This window comes from Leucoraja erinacea, chromosome 1 (assembly GCF_028641065.1).
Source record: "Leucoraja erinacea ecotype New England chromosome 1, Leri_hhj_1, whole genome shotgun sequence".
Lineage (NCBI taxonomy): Eukaryota > Metazoa > Chordata > Chondrichthyes > Rajiformes > Rajidae > Leucoraja > Leucoraja erinaceus.
This window is the reverse complement of record NC_073377.1, coordinates 59,556,795-59,576,053: the sequence shown is the minus strand read 5'-3', so window position 1 is coordinate 59,576,053 and position 19,259 is coordinate 59,556,795. Positions and strand designations below refer to the sequence as shown.

The window sequence follows — 19,259 nt, the reverse complement described above, 5'->3', positions numbered from 1 at the left end:
TGTCATATGCTAAGAGAATGGAGCAGCTGGGCTTGTACACTCTGGAGTTTAGAAGGATGAGAGGCAATCTCATTGAAACATATAAGATTGTTAAGGGCTTGGACACGCTAGAGGCAGGAAACATGTTCCCGATGTTGGGGGAGTCCAGAACCTGGGGCCACAGCTTAAGAATAAGGAGTAAGCCATTTAGAACGGAGACGAGGAAACACTTTTTCTCACTGTGGAATTCTCTGCCTCAGAGGGTGGTGGAGGCAGGTTCTCTGGATGCTTTCAAGAGAGAGATAAATAGGGCTCTTAAAAATTGCAGAGTCAGGGGATATGGGGAGAAGGCAGGAACGGGGTACTGATTGGGGATGATCAACCATGATCGCATTGAATGGCGGTGCTGGCTCGAACGGCCGAATGGCCTACTCCTGCACCTATTGCCCATTGTCTATATCTTAGCTAGGGTACCAGCAATTTTGTCTCTAGCTTTCCACAGTGATATATCTGATTGTTTCTGACAAAGATGTGTCGCTCTGTGTTAGCTATGTAACTTGCAGCAGTAAATATAATTTGACAAGTTACTGGAGCTTCTGGATCCTTTTATCTGTGGAGCTGATTAAAACCGGGTTTGAGAAAACAGGAACAGAAATCTGATTTGTAATATGGAAATGACAAAAGTAACTACAGAAAAATCCTAAAAATCCGATGGGATGTGGATTAATAAATAAAATGCTGGAAGAATTCAGCCGGGCCAAGCAGCATCAGTGAAATTAACAAAATGATCAATGTTTTTGTTTGAAACCCAGCATCAGGATTGAGGGTATAGCGGGAAAATAGCCATTGTATGAAAGTGAGAGGGAAAGATGAGACGGACTGATAGGATTAGAGGTGAGAATAATTTGCTAGCATTTGCATTTCTTGACCATGGTTCTGTTAACTGTGATGTTTCACTCAGACCATGGTTCTGTTAACTGTGATGTTTCATTCACAGCTTATAATTTCTGGAAATGGCCAAAATTGCCAGCTAAAATGAGACCATAAAGAGGTTACAACATTTCTTAATTTTGTGATGTGTTGTAATGACCCTAATTATGATTGCAGTTTGTCAACATTTGTACTTATTAAAATTGTATTATGACATGTATGCAAGGTGGCATCTGTTGTCTTGGATGGTTGCAGGTTATTCAAAATATATACAGAAATACAGCATGGAAAGATGCAAAAAGCGGGTCAGGCAACATCTAGGATTTGAGTATAGGAGCAGGGAGGTTCTACTGCAGTTGCACAGGGTCCTGGTGAGACCACACCTGGAGTATTGCGTACAGTTTTGGTCTCCTAATCTGAGGAAGGACGTTCTTACCATAGAGGGAGTACAGAGAAGGTTCACCAGACTGATTCCTGGGATGTCAGGACTTTCATATGAAGAAAGACTGGATAGACTCGGTTTGTACTCGCTAGAATTTAGAAGATTGAGAGGGGATCTTATAGAAACTTACAAAATTCTTAAGGGGTTGGACAGGAAGATTGTTCCCGATGTTGGGGAAGTCCAGAACAAGGGGTCACAGTTTAAGGATAAGGGGGAAATCTTTTAGGACCTAGATGAGGAAAATTTTTTTTTCACACAGAGAGTGGTGAATCTCTGGAATTCTCTGCCACAGAAGGTAGTTGAGACCAGTTCATTGGCTATATTTATGAGGGAGTTGGATGTGGCCCTTGTGGCTAAAGGGATCGGGGGTATGGAGAGAAGGCAGGTACAGGATACTGAGTTGGATGATCAGCCATGATCATATTGAATGGCGGTGCAGACTCGAAGGGCCGAATGGCCTACTCCTGCACCTATTTTCTATGTTTCTATCTATGGAGAAAATGGATAGGTGATGTTTTGGGTTGGCACCCTTCTTCACACGGAAAGTAGTGGCGGTGAGGGGTGCTGTCATTTTCAAGTTAAGTTGGTTTTGTATCTCTAAATCTCTTCTAGATCAGATATTGATGCTATCTTGTTTTGCATCTATTCATTGATGTAGTGAAATATATGTCAATATAGAAAATGTACGATTTTGGGGAATTGTGCTGCCATCTACTGGTTATCAGCATTATTGTTGAATAAAACAAATAGTTATAAATTGTTAAATTGTTTATTGTCATGTGTCCCAGATAGGACAATGAAATTCTTGCTTTGCTTCAGCACAACGGAATATAGTAGACATAAATCAATACAGAACAGATCAGTGTGACTATATACTATTGATATATATATATATATATATATATATATATATATATATATATATACACAAATAATCAGATAAAGTGCAATGGGCTATTAATGTTCAGAGTTTTGTTTGAGTTGAGTTTAATAGCCTGATGGCTGTGGGGAAGTAGCTATTCCTGAACTAGGATGTTGCAGATTTCAGGCTCCTGCACCTTCTACCTGAAGGCAGTGGAGAGATGAGTGTGGATCCTTGATGATGCTGCCAGCCTTTTTGAGGCAGCGACTGCGATAGATCCCCTCGATGGTAGGGAGGTCAGAGCGGATGATGGACTGGGCAGTGTTTACAACTTTTTGCAGTCTTTTCCGCTCCTGGGCGCTCAAGTTGCCGAACCAAGCCACGATGCAACTGGTCAGCATGCTCTCTACTGTGCACCTGTAGAAGTTCGAGAGAGTCTTCCTTGACATACCAACTCTCCGTAATCTTCTCAGGAAGTAGAGGCGCTTCCTCTATGTGTGCAAGCATGTCCATTGCTTACCTGGAAGTCATATTTATAAACCTTAAAACTGAACCATTCAATGCATTCAAGACTGAGACGGACATATTTTTTGGCCTATTGGGAAGTTTATAATTATGGAGATCTGGCCAGCCATGGTCTCATTGAAACGAGGAGCAGGCTCAAGGATTTGATACGGCCTATCCTTCAAAATAATAATTTATTCTAATGCAAATGAGGCCCAGGAATTGCTTTATGCTCCACTTTGGGACAAGCAAGTCAGTGGACTGTGAGATGAATTGTGCATTAAGGCAAAGGGTGAGGAGGTAGTAGTGCCAGGTACACTCTTAATTTTGTCCACACATATCCCTCTTAGTTAAAATGTTGAGGTTCAAAGGTTGAGGAGAACTTGACCATATATTCTTTCATTGTAGTACTGAGGAAAATGTGATTTGTGCAGGGCTGCCAACTCTCACGCATTGAGAGTCACGCATTTGACAAAATTCTCAGGCTGATCACAAATTTCGCACCCTCAAAAATCTGCAGGTGCTGGAATGTTCAAAATAAAGCAAAAATTGTTTTAGAGGTGAGGAAAAACCATGAGGAGAATATATGTGGATTGCATTGTCTTTTTCCAGGGATACGTGATTAAAGAACTAGAGGGCATTGGTTTAAAGCAGGGTTGTCAAACTACCAGCCTGCGGGATGATTTTGGGGGAAAAAATGTAGTTTTGTTTATCCCGTGCAGATGGTGTGATAGGTGAGACACGGTGGCACCTTCACACCTTTCAGCCTCACCTCCGCGGCTCTGTCCGTCGGCCACTTTGTCCACACCCCATGACATTTTAACCCCGGCCAGGAGCGGGCCTGGTGAGTGGGGGCGTCGGTGCCACCTCCGGAGCCGCGGGGATGAATCTCGGGCTAAGGCTCCGATGCCTGACCGGGTCACTGACCCTCACCTCCCCTGGACCCCAGTTGGACATAGAGAGCACCAGGGCTGGGCCGGGCCGGGGGGGGGGGGGGGGGGGGGGGGGGGGGGGGAATGCTCCCTGGGCATCGCCAAGTCTCCGCTCACTCCGGATGTTGTCGCCGCTTCACAGTCACACACACACTGGCGCACACAAGGTTTAAAGGGATATGGGCCAAATGCGGATGAATGGTTCTAATTTAGATGGTGCGTCTTGATCTGCATGAACAAGTTGGGATGAAGGTCCTTTCCACATTGTAGAAAGTGCTCTGGAGAGGATCCAGGGCTGGAATTTTTTTTTCACGTTGAAGAAAGATTTGATAACTTGTATTGTATTTGATAACTTGTATTGTATATGAGATTGTATTCTCTGCAGCAACGGAGGTAAAGAAAAGACTTAGTTGAGGTGAATAATATTATGAGAATAGGTTCCTTTTCAGAATGGCAGGCAGTGACTAGTGGGGTGCCGCAAGGCTCGGTGCTGGGACTCCAATTATGTACAATATATATTAACGATTTTGACGAGGGAATTAAATGTGACATCAACAAGTTTGCGGATGGCACAAAGCTGGGTGGCAATGTGAGCTGCAATGAGGATGCTATGAGGCTGCAGGGTGACTTGGATAGGTTGGGTGAGTGGGCAGACTCATGGCAGAAGCAGTATAATATGGATAAATGTGAGGTTATCTACTTTGGTGACAAGAACAGGAAGGAAGATTATAATCTGAATGATGACAGATTAGGAAAAGAGGAGGTGTGTTTGTACATCAGTCACTGAAAGTAAGCATGCAGGTACAGCAGCAGTGAAGAAAGCTAATGGCATGTTGGTCTTCATTGCAAGACGATTTGAGTTTAGGAACAAGGAGGTTCCACTGCAGTTGCACAGGACCCTGGTGCGACCGTACCTGGAGTATTGTGTGCCATTTTGGTCTCCTAATTTGAGGAAGGGCAATATTGCTCTTGAGGGAGTGCAAGGTAGGTTCACCAGGTTAATTCCTGGGATGGTGGGACTGACATATGATGAAAAAATGGGTCAACTGGGCTTGCATTCTTTGTAATTTAGGATGAGAGGGGATCTTATAGAAACATGTAAAATTCTTAAAGGATTGGACAGGCTAGCTGCAGGAAAAATGTTCCTGATGTTGGAGAAGTCCAGAACCAGGGGTCACAGTTTAAGAATAAGGGGTAGGCCATTTAGGACTGAGATGAGGAAAAACTTCTTCACACAGAGAATTGTGAATCTGTGTTTTCTGCCACAGAAGGCAGTGGATGCCAATCCACTGGATGTTTTCAAGAGAGAGTTAGATTTAGCTCTTAGGGCTAAAGGAATCAAGGGATATGGGGGGAAAAGCAGGAACGAGGTGCTGATTTTAGATGATCAACCATGATCACATTGAATGGCAGTGCTGGATCATAGCGTCGAATGGCCTACTCCTACACCTATTTTTCCATGTTTCTCACTTGAAAGCTGCAAATTTCACTTGTCATCAGCAATTTACCATTGAATGTACAACACAGTAGATATGCAGCCAACATATTACTCTCCTCACAGTTACAATCATTTCAATTAACTGACAATTGCAGGTTGGAGCAAATAATTTGTGATTGCAAAATGCCAGTTTAAACTACTGAAAACTTCCCACCCATCCTAAATAATAAAATATAATGCCTGTCCTTCATTTGATAGCCTGTCAGCTAAACTGCTCATAGCAATTTGTCATGTTCCTCAGAAGGGCCCAGTAGCATTTCACACAGTTAGTTAAATTTCAGGGAATACTAATCTATCTTCAAATTAGATAGTTATTTTGCATAGAGTGATGTCTCTCAACCTGCAAAGTAACTAAAGACAGGTTTATTCGCTTTTTGTGGTGTTGGTTGAAGAAAGAATGTGTTCCAGATCTCCTTGCACATGTCACTATTTGGACCTTAAATAGCTGACGTGGAAGTCTATTATGATTACATGGTTGAAAGGCAAAGTAAAAATTGGGGATGCTGGAAATTAAAAATTTTAAAATGCAAAAAATATTGAATGTCAGCATCGCTGGACAGAGAAATAGAGCTAATATTTTGTTGAAAATGTTTCATCTGAATCCATTTTATCCTCTGATTCCCACAGTAAGAAGGATTGGCCTGAGCTCCACATCTAAAGAAACAATAGGTGCAGGAGTAGGCCATTCGGCCCTTCGAGCCAGCAACGCCATACAACGTGATCATGGCTGATCATTCCCAATCAGTACCTTCAGTAAAACTTGTGAAAAAGTTACCCACAGCTTAATATATATATATTTTTTTCATTTGATACCTTAGCTACACAAGTAGTTAAAAATCCTCTATGATATAAACCAATAGTATGCATGCAGCACATTGTAATGGAAACTCCACAAGTTATAAAATGATCAGGTAGAATCTGTAATTTGTAAGCACCACTGGGAATACAATGAAAATGCTCAACACTTTTCTAGTTTGTTCAGTAACTAGTTCATGGGCATCTAAAAATTTGTAATGTAATGAAATAAATTATTCAGGGTATTGCAGAGGCACCAAACGTTGTGAATAAACGGTTTCTTTATTCTGGCATTATAGGTTAGTCTTCTAACATAAAGTAATTGTTGCTGCTGCGAGGCTGTTGCCCCGTGGGCTCGAGCTGGGCTCTTGCTGAGGTGGCACCACACTCACGCGAAGAGAGAGGAAGAGAGAGAGGGATGGTTGACCCGGGATTTGTTATATGTACTAAAGCACACCCCTATACCCTGTGACAACTCCTTCCCGCCATTGCCCAGTCACATGACCCTTCCCCCGACTACCGAGGGTTCGTGTAGCAAGTGGCCTAACCACCAGGTGCCGCCACAGGATAACATTAAAACAGTACAGCACAGGGCAGGCTCTTCGGCCCACCATGTTGAACATGCTGCCAAGTTAAACTAATCTCCTCTGTCTGCACATTATCCATATCATTCCCTGCATGTCCTTGTGCCTATCCAAAAATCTTTTAAATTACTATCATATCCACCTACATCACCATCCCTGGCAGAGCATTCCAGGCATTCACCACCCTCTGTTTATGTAAATAAAAATACCTGCTTACACAACTCCCGTTTTCTCCGTCATCTTCAAAGATACGCCCTGTAATCTTTGACATGTCCACCCTGGGGAAAAATGGTTCTGACTACCTGTCTGTCTGACTGTTAGACATTTTGAAATACTTTTGAAAACTTTACCTTGAATAAGCCTATCTTATTGTATGGCATTTTACTCTCTTACATTTTCACTGAAAATCAGACGGCAACTTCTGTCAGCCTGACATACACAATTAATTGCAAAAACCAGGAAGCTACCAACCAGTGTGCATGGTCTGCCATATGTTTCTCTCAATTAATGCCTGTCCCAGAGACTTAAGGGCCTGTCCCACTTGGCCGTCATTTGCGCGCCATTTACGCGACCTGGTAGCGTGTGGGTAGCGAAAGACAGGCGCATGGAGTGCTGTGGAGGAGTGTGGAGTGTCGCACGGTATCGTGCAGCGCGCCAGGTTTTCGTGCTGCACGAAATCTTTCGCACGCCATCGGCCTGTCGCGCAAATGACGGCCAAATGGGACACACTGGCGCGGCGCAACATCTCACCTCAGGCAAGCGATCGCCGAGCTCGGCCTGGGGCTCACGGCTGTTGATAGACACAAAATGGAGATAGACACAAAATGCAGACTGAAGAAGAGTCTCAAACCGAAACATCATCCATCCATTCTCCAGGGATGCTGCCAGTCCCGCTCAGTTACTCCTGCATTTTGTGTCTATCTTCAAATGACGTCGTGCCCTCCAGACGGCTGTGCGGACACATGATGATGCGCTAGACACTCACTACCAGCCTGTCGCGTAAATGACGGCCAAGTGGGAGAGGCCCTTTAACATTCAAACTTATAAAAGGTGAGAAGTGGTGTTTCTTCATCACCAGACACACTGATTTACTGGTCCTGCATACAGACTCCCTGCAGCAAGCAATGTTGTAACAGTTTATTAACCTCAGAAAATGGCAGAAATCCTGAGAAAGAATGAATGGCAACTGCTGTTTGGCATTAATTGCACAATCTGAGGAAATACATAAGGTATTACATACAATGCATAAGGAAATATGTTTTTTGCTTTAAATTCAAGTATTTTGTAAAGTTCTTTAATGGGTGATTTAATAACAATGAAATTCAAACATTATAATTGCATAATTGATACTGTTACATTTGTGAAGTTTCCCAAGTGTAGTATTGTATTTACAATGCAAAAACAAATCATGGTTCCAGGAAATCTGAAATAAAAATGTTAAATACTGTTAATACCCAGGCCATACAACATCTATGTAGAGAAACATTTTCATTGCAATTATTTTATAAAGCATAGTAAGTAAACCGAGTGATTTACATTCTGTCTTGATTTGAAATAATGATATAAAACTCAATTATATCAGTCAGCAAAGTAAAATTATAAAATGCTGCATTAATTTCCAAGCTTGCAGATCATTACTAGACTAATATTTGCTACTAGAACATTGCCTTAGCTAAAACGTATCTAACAATTTGGACATTTTAAAGTTCTTTAAAGCCATAAGCTAAAAAATATTTAATATTACCATCTCTTCGTTTTTCTTGCCTTTCATCCAACAGGGCTACAAATCTTCGCAAGGATACCCCAGTTTTAAAGCCTGCCTAAAAAAAGAGTTTGTCCGCAGATAAGTATGTAGAATTTATCTTTTTTTTTCTTAAAGGAATATTTATTAAAAAAGTAGTGATTTCCTTTAGACTTTATTAGTTAAAATATAATTCTATTCTGTCTTTTTAATTAAAAGTTTATGACTACAATTGTCTTGAGCAATCTCTCAATGGGAGATGCTCTTTAATATATGTTTGTTTAGATAAGATTTTACAAATTGTGGCAAGTAGCTGCATTTAATCTGAGATGCAGATGGTTCAAGAGTCGAAAGTTTTTTTATTGTCTTATGTCCCAGGTAGTACATTGAAATTCTTACTTGCAGCAGCACAACAGAATATGTAAACATAGTACACTGCAATCTTCAGACTTGCAATAACAGACTTGTAATAAATTAGAAAAAAAAGTTCAGAGTGTGTATACACACACACATGCACACATACACATAAAACACAAACAAACAATAATAGTGCAATAATAACAACAATAGTTCATGTAGTTCAGAGCTTATTTTAGATTGTAGTGTTTAATCGGCTAATGGCTGCAGGGAAGAAGCTGTTCCTGAACCTGGACGTTACAATTTTCACCTCCTGTACCTTATTCTCGATGTCAGGGGTGAAATGAGTGTGTGGCCAGGGTGGTGTGGGTCTCTGATGATGCTGGCTGCCTTTTTGAGGCAGCGACTGCATTAAATCCCTTCGATGGTGGGGAGGTCAGAACCAGTGAGGGACTGGGCAATATTCACAACTTTTTGCAGTCTTCACTCCTGGGCATTCAAGTTGCCAACCCAGGCCGTGATGCAACCAGTCAACATGCTCTGTAGAAGTTGAAGCAAATCCTCTCTGACATACCGCATCTCGTAATCATCTCAGGAAGTAAATGCGTTCATGTACTTTCTTTATAATTGCATCAGTGTGCTGGGTCCAGGAAAGATCTTCAGAACTATGCATGCCCAAGAATTTGAAGCTTTTAACTTTCTCCACCATTGTCCTATTGATATAGGCAGGTTTATGGATCTACATCCTTCCTCTTCCAAAGTCCACAATCAGTTCCTTGGTCTTACTGACATTGAGTGCCAGCTTGGTGTGCTGGCACCATTTAGTAGAAACATAGAAAATAGGTGCAGGAGAAGGCCATTCGGCCCTTCGAGCCTGCACTGCCATTCAATATGATCATAGCTGATCATCCAACTCAGTATCCTGTACCTGCCTTCTCTCCATACCCCCTGATCCCTTTAGCCACAAGGGCCACATCTAACTCCCTCTTAAATATAGCCAATGAACTGGCCGCAACTACCTTCTGTGGCAGAGAATTCCAGAGATTCACCAGTCTCTGTGTGAAATATGTTTTCCTCATCTCGGTCCTAAAAGATTTCCCCCTTATCCTTAAACTGTGACCCCTTGTTCTGGACTTCCCCAACATCGGGAACAATCTTCCTGTATCTAGCCTGTCCAACCCCTTAAGAATTTTGTACGTTTCTATAAGATCTCCCCTCAATCTTCTAAATTCTAGCGAGTACAAACCGAGTCTATCCAGTCTTTCTTCATATGAAAGTCCTGACATCCCAGGAATCAGTCTGGTGAACCTTCTCTGTATTCCCTCTATGGCAAGAATGTCTTTCCTCAGATTAGGAGACCAAAACTGTACGCAATACTCCAGGTGTGGTCTCACCAAGACCCTGTACAACTGCACTAGAACCTCCCTGCTCCTATACTCAAATCCTTTTGCTATGAATGCTAACATACCATTCGCCTTCTTCACTGCCTGCTGCACCTGCATGCCTACTTTTAATGACTGGTGTACCATGACACCCAGGTCTCATTGCATCTCTCCCTTTTCCTAATCGGCCACCATTCAGATAATAGTCTACTTTCCTGTTTTTGCCACCAAAGTGGATAAACTCACATTTATCCACATTATACTGCATCTGCCATGCATTTGCCCACTCACCCAGCCTATCCAAGTCACCTTGCAGCCTCCGAGCATCCTCCTCACAGCTAACACTGCCCCCCAGCTTCGTGTCATCCGCAAACTTGGAGATGTTGCATTCAATTCCCTTGTCCAGATCATTAATATATGTCGTAAATAGTTGGGGTCCTAGCACTGAGCCTTGCGGTACCCCACTAGTCACTGCCTGCCATTGTGAAAAGGACCCGTTTACTCCTACTCTTTGCTTCCTGTCTGCCAGTCAGTTCTCTATCCACATCAATACTGAACCCCCAATACCGTGTGCTTTAAGTTTGTATACTAATCTCTTATGTGGGACCTTGTCGAAAGCCTTCTGAAAGTCCAGATATAAAACATCCACTGGTTCTCCCTTATCCACTCTACTAGTTACATTCTCGAAAAATTCTATAAGATTCATCAGACATGATTTACCATTCATAAATCTATGCTGACTTTGTCCAATGATTTCACCACTTTCCAAATGTGCTGCTATCCCATCTTTAATAACTGATTCTAGCAGTTTCCCCACTACCGACGTTAGACTAACTGGTCTGTAATTCCCCGTTTTCTCTCTCCCTCCCTTTTTAAAAAGTGGGGTTACATTAGCTACCCTCCAATACTCAGGAACTACTCCAGAATCTAAAGAGTTTTGAAAAATTATCACTAATGCATCCACTATTTCTGGGGCTACTCTGGGATGCAGCCTATCTGGCCCTGGGGATTTATCGGCCTTTAAACCATTCAATTTACCTAACACCACTTCCCGGCTAACCTGGATTTCACTCAGTTCCTCCATCTCATTTGACCCCCGGTCCCCTGCTATTTCCGGCAGATTATTTATGTCTTCCTTGGTCAGTCGATCGATCTCACTTCTACACTTTGACTCATCACTATCACACAATAGTAGCATTCCAAAGGAACCTTATGTTATAGAAAACCACATTAGATAAATAACTGTGTTAATGGGGGAAAAGAGTTTTAGTTTTTAGAATTTCAGACTTGCAATAATCGTTTTTCTTGCAGGATTTACGACAATAAAGATCTTTCTATTAGAGTCATAGGGTGATACAGTGTGGAAACAGGCCCTTCAGCCCAACTTGCCCACACTGGCCAACATGTCCCATCTACACTAGTCCCACCTGCCTGCACTTGGTCCATAACCCTCCAAACCTGTTTCTTAAACGTTGGGATAGTCCCAGCCTCAACTACCTCCTCTGGTAGCTTGTTCTATACAGCCACCACCCTTTGGGTGAAAAGGTTACCCCTCAGTTTCCTATTAAATCATTTTCCCCTTGAACCTATGTCCTCTTTTCCTCGATTCCCCTACTCTGGGCAAGAGACTCTGTGCATCTACCCGATCTATTCCTCTCATTTTATACACAAAGCTTTTATATAAATTAGCTTTAAGCTTATTTTTGTCACTACATTGAAAATATTAAAGGCTGTATGTTTCATTGGTTAATAAAGTAATATCCCACGTGTCAATAGATGTGCTTGCTTGTTGATTTCAATGGGCATCTACGGTGAGACTGACAGTCTGTGTTCTTGAGAGACAATGATGTCTAATTGCTGCAGGGAGGTTATACAGATTTTTTTTTCCCTGGACTCTTATTTTGCCAGACAGCTTGTCAATTTCCAAAGTATCTTTTAAGTAGCTCTCTAGTGCCTAACAAAATCGCATTATAACTAATTCAACCCAAGAAATGAAAATCATTTTCCATAATTCAGCAATCACTTTGAATCTAATTTGTGGTATGGAAACACCTGTTATAGCAGAACTACCTTTATTTCCCTATTTGGAAATAAACAATCAATATTCTAGCTAAAAAAGAACAAAAGTTCAACGTTCGAAGAAGGGTCCCACTGAAACATCACCTGTCCATGTTTCCCAGAGATGCTGCTTGACCCGCTGAGTTACTCCAGCACCTTGTGTCCTTTTTTGTAAATCATCATTTGCAGATCCTTATTTCTAATATTTTAGTTACATAATTATAAATAAACTAATTGTAAGATTGCTGATATCACACAGTAATTTTACAATTATTTTATCCATGATTATGAAGTGTTTTGGAAACCTAAATATCAGGCAAACATTGATTGTTTAATTCCAAACAGGAAAATACAGTTAGTTTTAATTCACCTAGAACAGGACCAAAATTGCACACATTTTCAAATTATTTTCCTTGAGTTTTTGCTCAAAGGATTTGTGTATCAACAAGCACAAAGACTACGATGAATCTGTGCAATTGGATGATATGTGCTTCTACCTGCTGGTGGAACAGAATATACATTGGCCGAAAGATGTAACTCTGTCAGATTGTCACTTGACTAGTCTATGGGATGGCTCTCCCAATTTTTCAAGAAATCCCCAGATGCTAGTGAGGATGACTGCAAGGGACTAAGCTACATATACTTTTGTCTTGTCTCAAACCAGAGCCTAGGTTACTTCTTAATATAATATTATGGTGATTTTAGAAACCGTAAGAGTAACCAATGTGATAAATGTGAGGTGCTACACTTTGGCAGGACAAATCAAAATAGGACGTACATGGTGAATGCTAGGGAATTGAAGAATGCAGTTGAACAGAGGGATCTGGGAATAATCGTGCATAGTTCCTTGAAGGTGGAATCTCATATAGATAGGGTGGTAAAGAAAGCTTTTGGTATGCTAGCCTTTATAAATCAGAGCATTGAGTATAGAAGCTGGGATGTAATGTTAAAATTGTACAAGGCATTGGTGAGACCAAATCTGGAGTATGGTGTACAATTTTGGTCACCCAATTATAGGAAGGATGTCAACAAAATAGAGAGAGTACAGAGGAGATTTACTAGAATGTTGCCTGGGTTTCAACAATTAAGTTACAGAGAAAGGTTGAATAAGTTAGGTCTTTATTCTCTGGAGCGCATAAGGTTAAGGAGGGACTTGATAGAGGTCTTTAAAATGATGAGAGGGATAGACAGAGTTGATGTGGAACAGCTTTTCCCTTTGAGAATAGGGAAGATTCAAACAAGAGGACATGACTTCAGAATTAAGGGACACAAGTTTAGGGGTAACATGAGGGGGAACTTCTTTACTCAGAGAGTGGTAGCGGTGTGGAATGAGCTTCCAGTGGAAGTGGTGGAGGCAGGTTCGTTGGTATCATTTAAAAATAAATTGGATAGGCATATGGATGAGAAGGGAATGGAGGGTTATGGTATGAGTGCAGGCAGGTGGGACTAAGGGAAAATAATTGTTCGGCACGGACTTGTAGGGCCGAGATGGCCTGTTTCCGTGCTGTAATTGTTATATGGTTATATGGTTAACCAGATTCTTGTGTGGTCTGGAGTAGCGTGTAGACCTGATCAGGAAAGAATTCAGGATTACTTATGGGATCTTAAAAAAAACTGCTGTTTTTTGACAGATATTTTATAGTGTGGTTACCATTACTGAAACTTGCTTTTATTTTATTTGCATGCTAGCAAATTGCATTTCGTTTAATGCAGCTGATAATTAATTTAATTAAAATTCTGGATGTGGCAGTACAATTGGCAATTTTTAAGTGAATCTTTAGGAAATAAATATACATTTAAAATCTTCCAAAATATGTACATTAATCTCTACAAACTGAACCTGTGGATGATTATTAATTTTTCTTTAACATTATATATTCTTTAATTATTCATGGGTGGAGGGGCAGGTAGGGTGGAGGAACCAGGGAGTTTGCAGAAGGACTAGATAGGTTAGAAGAGTGCGCAAAGAAGTGGCAGATGGAATACATTGTAGCAAATTATGCAGTCATGCAATTTGGTAGTAGAAATAAAAGCGTAGACTATTTTCTAAATGGGGAGAGAATTCAGTAATCGTAGATGCAAAGGGACTTGGGAGTGCTGGAGCAAGATTCCCAAAAGGTTAATTTGCAGGTCAAATTGGTAGTAAGGAAGACAAATGCAATGTCAGCATTCATTTCGAGAGGACTAGAATATGCAAAGATGTAATGCCGAGGGCTTATAAATAGGGCGCTGGTAAGACTGCATTTGGAGTATTGTGAATAGTTTTATACTCCTATATCTGAGGAGGGATGTGTTGGCTTTGGAGAGGGTCCAAAGAAGGTTTACGAGAATGATCTTGGGGATGATTGTGTTAACATTACAGTATGATGAGTGTTTGATAGGTCTGGGCCTGTACTTGCTGTAGTTTAGAAGGATGAAGCGGGATCTTATTGAAACTTACTGAATACTGAAAGGTCTGGATGTTGAGAGGATGTTTCCACTAGTAGGAGAGTCTAGGACCAGAGGGCACAGCTTCAGAACAAAAGAACGTACCTTTAGAAAGGAGGTAAGGAGGAATTTCTTTAGCTGGAGGGTGGTGAATCTGTGGAATTTATTGCCACAGGCGGCTGTGGAGGCAGTCTTTGGGTATTTTTAAAGCGCAGATTGATAGTTTCTTGATTAGTAAGAGTAGACAGGGAGAAGACAGGAGAATGGGGTTGAAAGGGAACGATAGATCAGTCATGATTGAACAGTGGAGTCGATGGCCTGAATGGCCTAATTCTGCTCCTATAACCTAAGAACTTGTGAACACTTGTGTTTCTCAAAGACACAATTTGAACTTGTACGGCATCTTTAGCAGCGTATTGTCAGTGAGGGATTTCATGTGTCATTATTAAACAAAATTTGACACAAGATATTAGAACGGTCCTAAAAATTGGTCTCAAGAACTAAGTGTGAAGGGAAAATGGAGGGAACAAAGGAATCCATTGTGTAAAACCTGACAACAAAAGGAACAATGGTAGAGCAATAGGAATTGAGAATAAAGCTAGAATTGTGGGAACACAGAGATCTCAAAGTGCTGAAGCGTTGGTGGAGATGAAATTGATAAGATTAGTGGATTTTGAATGTGGAAGAATATTTTAAAAATGTTGTGTTGCCAGGTTCGAAGGTTACCAAAGCAGTGAATGACAAAGGGATATTAGTAATAGTTCAAATTTATGGAGGATGAACTATGAGAGGCTGGCTAGGAGAGCATTAGAATAGTTAAACCTGAAGTTAACAAACACTTACTAATTTTCTTTTCTCATCTTCTCACACAGGTGTTCAAATGGCTGGTAGTAAAAATGATTGCAAATGTGTACATAAAAAGAAGGCAATACCGGAAACAACTGAGAAGACAATATAAAGCATGTTTCTTTTAATGGTGTTGATTGTCCCAGAAAACCCATACTCAAGGTTGAATGATACTTGGCAATCTATGCAAAGAAGCCTAATTACCCTTATACCCCTATTTGAACTGTACAATTATTTGGAAAATTTTACTGCATTGCGCCTATTCAATGCACTGCTCAAATAGATCAATGGTTTTCTTTTAAATGCTTAAGTAAGAGTTAAAATTACAAGCATGTGTGATCACAAACCTTTGTTATGTCTTATGCTGGTGCTTTAGTGTTACTGATGTATAGAATATAAAATAAGTAGACAAAGATAGAAGTCGAGTAGAAAAAAATAATATGAATGAGCAAGATATAATATATCATTGAACACCTTGATTTTATAGATGGCATAAAAAGGTCATTAAATATATAACGACAAAGTAGACTGAGCATTAATCATAAAATGTATTTTGTTGCGTTGATGAAAAACCTAGGCTAGTTAATTTCTAGAGTGTGAACGGTATTCAAAATCTAAATTATTTAGAATTTAATTTGTAAGGAAAAAAGCATGGGTACATTCAAAGGGAATCCAGAAAATTTGCACGAGTGTAACAAACATTGGTATAGACCTCCTTGGTCTGTATTGTTATGGTTGATCCTGCGTGGTTTATATAAACAAATCTGGCATGGACACATTAGTTTAAATAGGAACATTGCACATTTCTGAAGAAAGCCTGTTAATTGTCATTATTACTTGTAGAATGATTGTATTGTCACCTACTAAGCACACTTTGTTCCCCTGAAAATAAGCTGTATTTATTTTTGACCTATTTATTGTATCACAATTTATTTATATTCTTCCTATCAGTTTTTCATACTATATAATTAAGCAGCATCCACGTATATTTATAAAATTAAACTGAGTTGCTACAGTTATCAGTTACAATTAGTTTCAGTGGTTTAAAAGCAGTTGAACAAACGTAAATACTGATGCCTATGAGAGAAATTACAATTATTCGGTACTTTATTTTCAAAAGTCAGCACCGGATTTGGTCATTTGCAAAATGCCTATTTCAATGACAATAAAGTTATCAAGAACAATTGTTTTAATGGATTTCCAACTGTTATTTTGATTTTGAAAGTTAGAAATTTTGGATGCTTTGCATACTGAAATTTTGAAAGTACTTGACTAAATGGGACCCCGTTATCCCTCACCACCCGTGGATCCCTTTGTCACACGGGAGGCTTGATCCCCCAACGCAATATTCCACCACTAAACCATGGCCCCCAACTGCGCATGATCGGCTGACGGTCCCACACTAACGGCAGAAGTTAAGTTAAAGTTAATAACTTTGCATTTAATATTTTGATTACCTCGCCACCTCTCTTCCTACTCCTATCCTCCTCCATTCCCCCTCATCCCCCACCACTCCGTCCCCCTCTTCTTGACTCCTTCTTCTTTCACCTGGGAAACAAGGAGGGAGAGAGGCAGAGAGAGATGAGAGAGAGGTAGAGGGATGGAAATAGAGGGAGGGGGAGGAAAAGAAGGAGGGAGGGAGTGGGAGGGAGGAGAGGGAGGGAGGGAAAAAATAGAGGGAGGGAGAGAGAGAGTGGGAAGGAGGGCTCGTCCCGGACCCAGGCTCGTCCTTGGTTCCATCCCAAGCCGCGCTTCTTTCTCGGCCCCGATCATGGCCCCATCCCAAGTCCCCGGGCTCGTCCTTGGCTCCAGCCTAGGCCTAGTCCTTGGGCTTGGCCCGTGGCACTACCCACCCCACCCAGCCGCCGCCACCCCTTCACCATGGCGCCGATGGCAATCACCAGCCGACTGACAGCAGACGCGGCTAATCAGTGCGGCGATGGTGCAGGAAGAGGCTGCGCTGTCCTGGCGATGCCCCTTCCTGACTGACAGGAGAGGAGACCAATTTGCGTGGCAGCTAGTGACAGGAAAGGAGACCAATCTGCGCATGCGCGGTTTTTAAGATTTTCAATCCTTAATAGCTTTTACATATACCATCGATCGGAACAAAACTTGTCACACTTGAGCACAGGAGAATGGTGAATAAGGTGGCGAAAAATCGCAGCACTATCGTGTACCGTGTTTCGCAAATAGAAAAAACGAGCAAACCGGAAGAGTACAAGATCAGAGTTGTTATGTATAGATTATAAATTACCATTCACAGCAATATTCATAACTATAGCACTTTTTGATATTAGAAAAACACAAAAATGGGGAAACCTGTCCGACCATACAAAAAAACACTGTGACATTAACTTTTAACAACAAGATTCCACATAATTTTCAAATAACTAAAGCAATACTGAGGATTCTAGAAATATGCTATAAAACAAAATACTGAAAATACTCCCCATGATCTGTGGAAAATGAAACAAGAGTGAACCTATTAGGTCTTAAGTGCTCAGCGGTAGAGTTATTGCCTTGCATTGCTGGAGACCCGGGTTTGAGCCTGACTATGGGTGCTGTCTGTATGGAGTTTGTATGTTCTCCCCATGACCTGCGTGAGTTTTCTCAGAGAAGCTTTGGTTTCCCCCCACAGTCCTAAGGCGTACAGGTATGTAGGTTAATTTGCTTGGTATAAATGTAAATTGTCCCTAGTGTGTGTAGGATAGTGATAGTGTGTGGGGATTGCTGGTCCTCGGACTTGGGCCTATTTCCATGCTGTATCTTTAAACTAGCAACATTATCACATATATAAATTGCTTATTATAAAAAGGTTACAAGGTATTTGACTTCGTTATCAAATCTAGTAGGCTGGAAGGTTCACATGCACCTCTTCTATCCTTATCTATTTCATCCGATGTTCCCAATGTTGGCTCCTGTACATCGGCAAAACCTAGAATAGATTTGGTGACTGTTTCGCTAAACATTTGCACTTGGTCTGCTAGACCTACTGGATCTCCCTTTACTAACCATTTTAACTCCCATTTCCATACTGACCTTTCTGCCTTAGGCCACCTCCATTGCTAGAGTGAAGCCGTACACTAATGAGAAACAGCACCTCGTATTCCGCTTGGACAGCTTACAACCCAACAATATGAACATTGAATTCTCCCATTTTAGATAACCTCCAACAAACCCCCTCTTCCAGACTTGCCCCCTTCTCCCCCCTCCCTTCTCCTGTGCCCCACCTGGACTCCCACCTATTTCTTCCCACTTCCTACATTCCTTCCTCTGGCTTCACAATTTGGAACTCCTCAACCTGTCTCGCATCTGCTTTTATCTCTGGCCTTTATTCCAACCATCTGTCGATTAAAATCCCTCTTTGCCTGTGAGCGCCTATTACCTGCCATGCTTTCTCCTGCCTCTCCTCTCTCCAAGTTTTCTTTCCCTTCTGAAGAAGAATCCCAGCTCAGAATGTCACCTTCCCATGTCCTCCGGAGATGCTGCTTGATCCGCTTACTCCAGCACGTTGTGTCCTTTCAGGCTGGGATAAAGCATGTACTTGGTCGTTTATTTGAAATATGCAGCTCTTTAAATACCAAAGTCTCCTGCTTGTCTGTGTATTAAAACAAATTTACTGAGGCAGTGAATTGTATGATGGAAACAACACTTTAATAACAATGAAAAATAAATGAAGTATCATCTACATTTACAAAATTTGCTTTAATAACCTTTAATTTGTAATTTAATTGATTTGCATTATTTAAGAAATTTATTTTGGAGAGGAGAGTGACTAGAAAAACATTTTTTTTCAGTTTGAACAATTGTTTATTTTTAGTTCCAATAGGACTTTATTGTTACTGCTGAAACTATTGTTTATTTGTCAAGACACCTTCATGTGTATGCATATTATAGAGGAGCCAGAAGAAATTTGGCAACT

At 41.0% G+C, this 19,259-nt stretch overlaps 1 protein-coding gene across 3 annotated transcripts in view; it reads left to right on the top strand.

Annotated features, from left to right (window-relative positions):
• Nucleotides 1-16,531, top strand: part of micu3a (mitochondrial calcium uptake family, member 3a) — a 124,586-nt gene extending 108,055 nt beyond the window's left edge. For all 3 annotated transcript variants that reach the window (XM_055635510.1, XM_055635525.1, XM_055635518.1), the window contains 2 exons: nt 8,305-8,373; nt 15,364-16,531. In XM_055635510.1, the coding sequence (XP_055491485.1) occupies nt 8,305-8,373 (69 nt within the window). In that variant the 3' untranslated portion in view covers nt 15,364-16,531. The remainder of the gene's footprint in view (nt 1-8,304; nt 8,374-15,363) is intronic.
• The last annotated feature ends 2,728 nt before the right edge of the window (nt 16,532-19,259 follow it).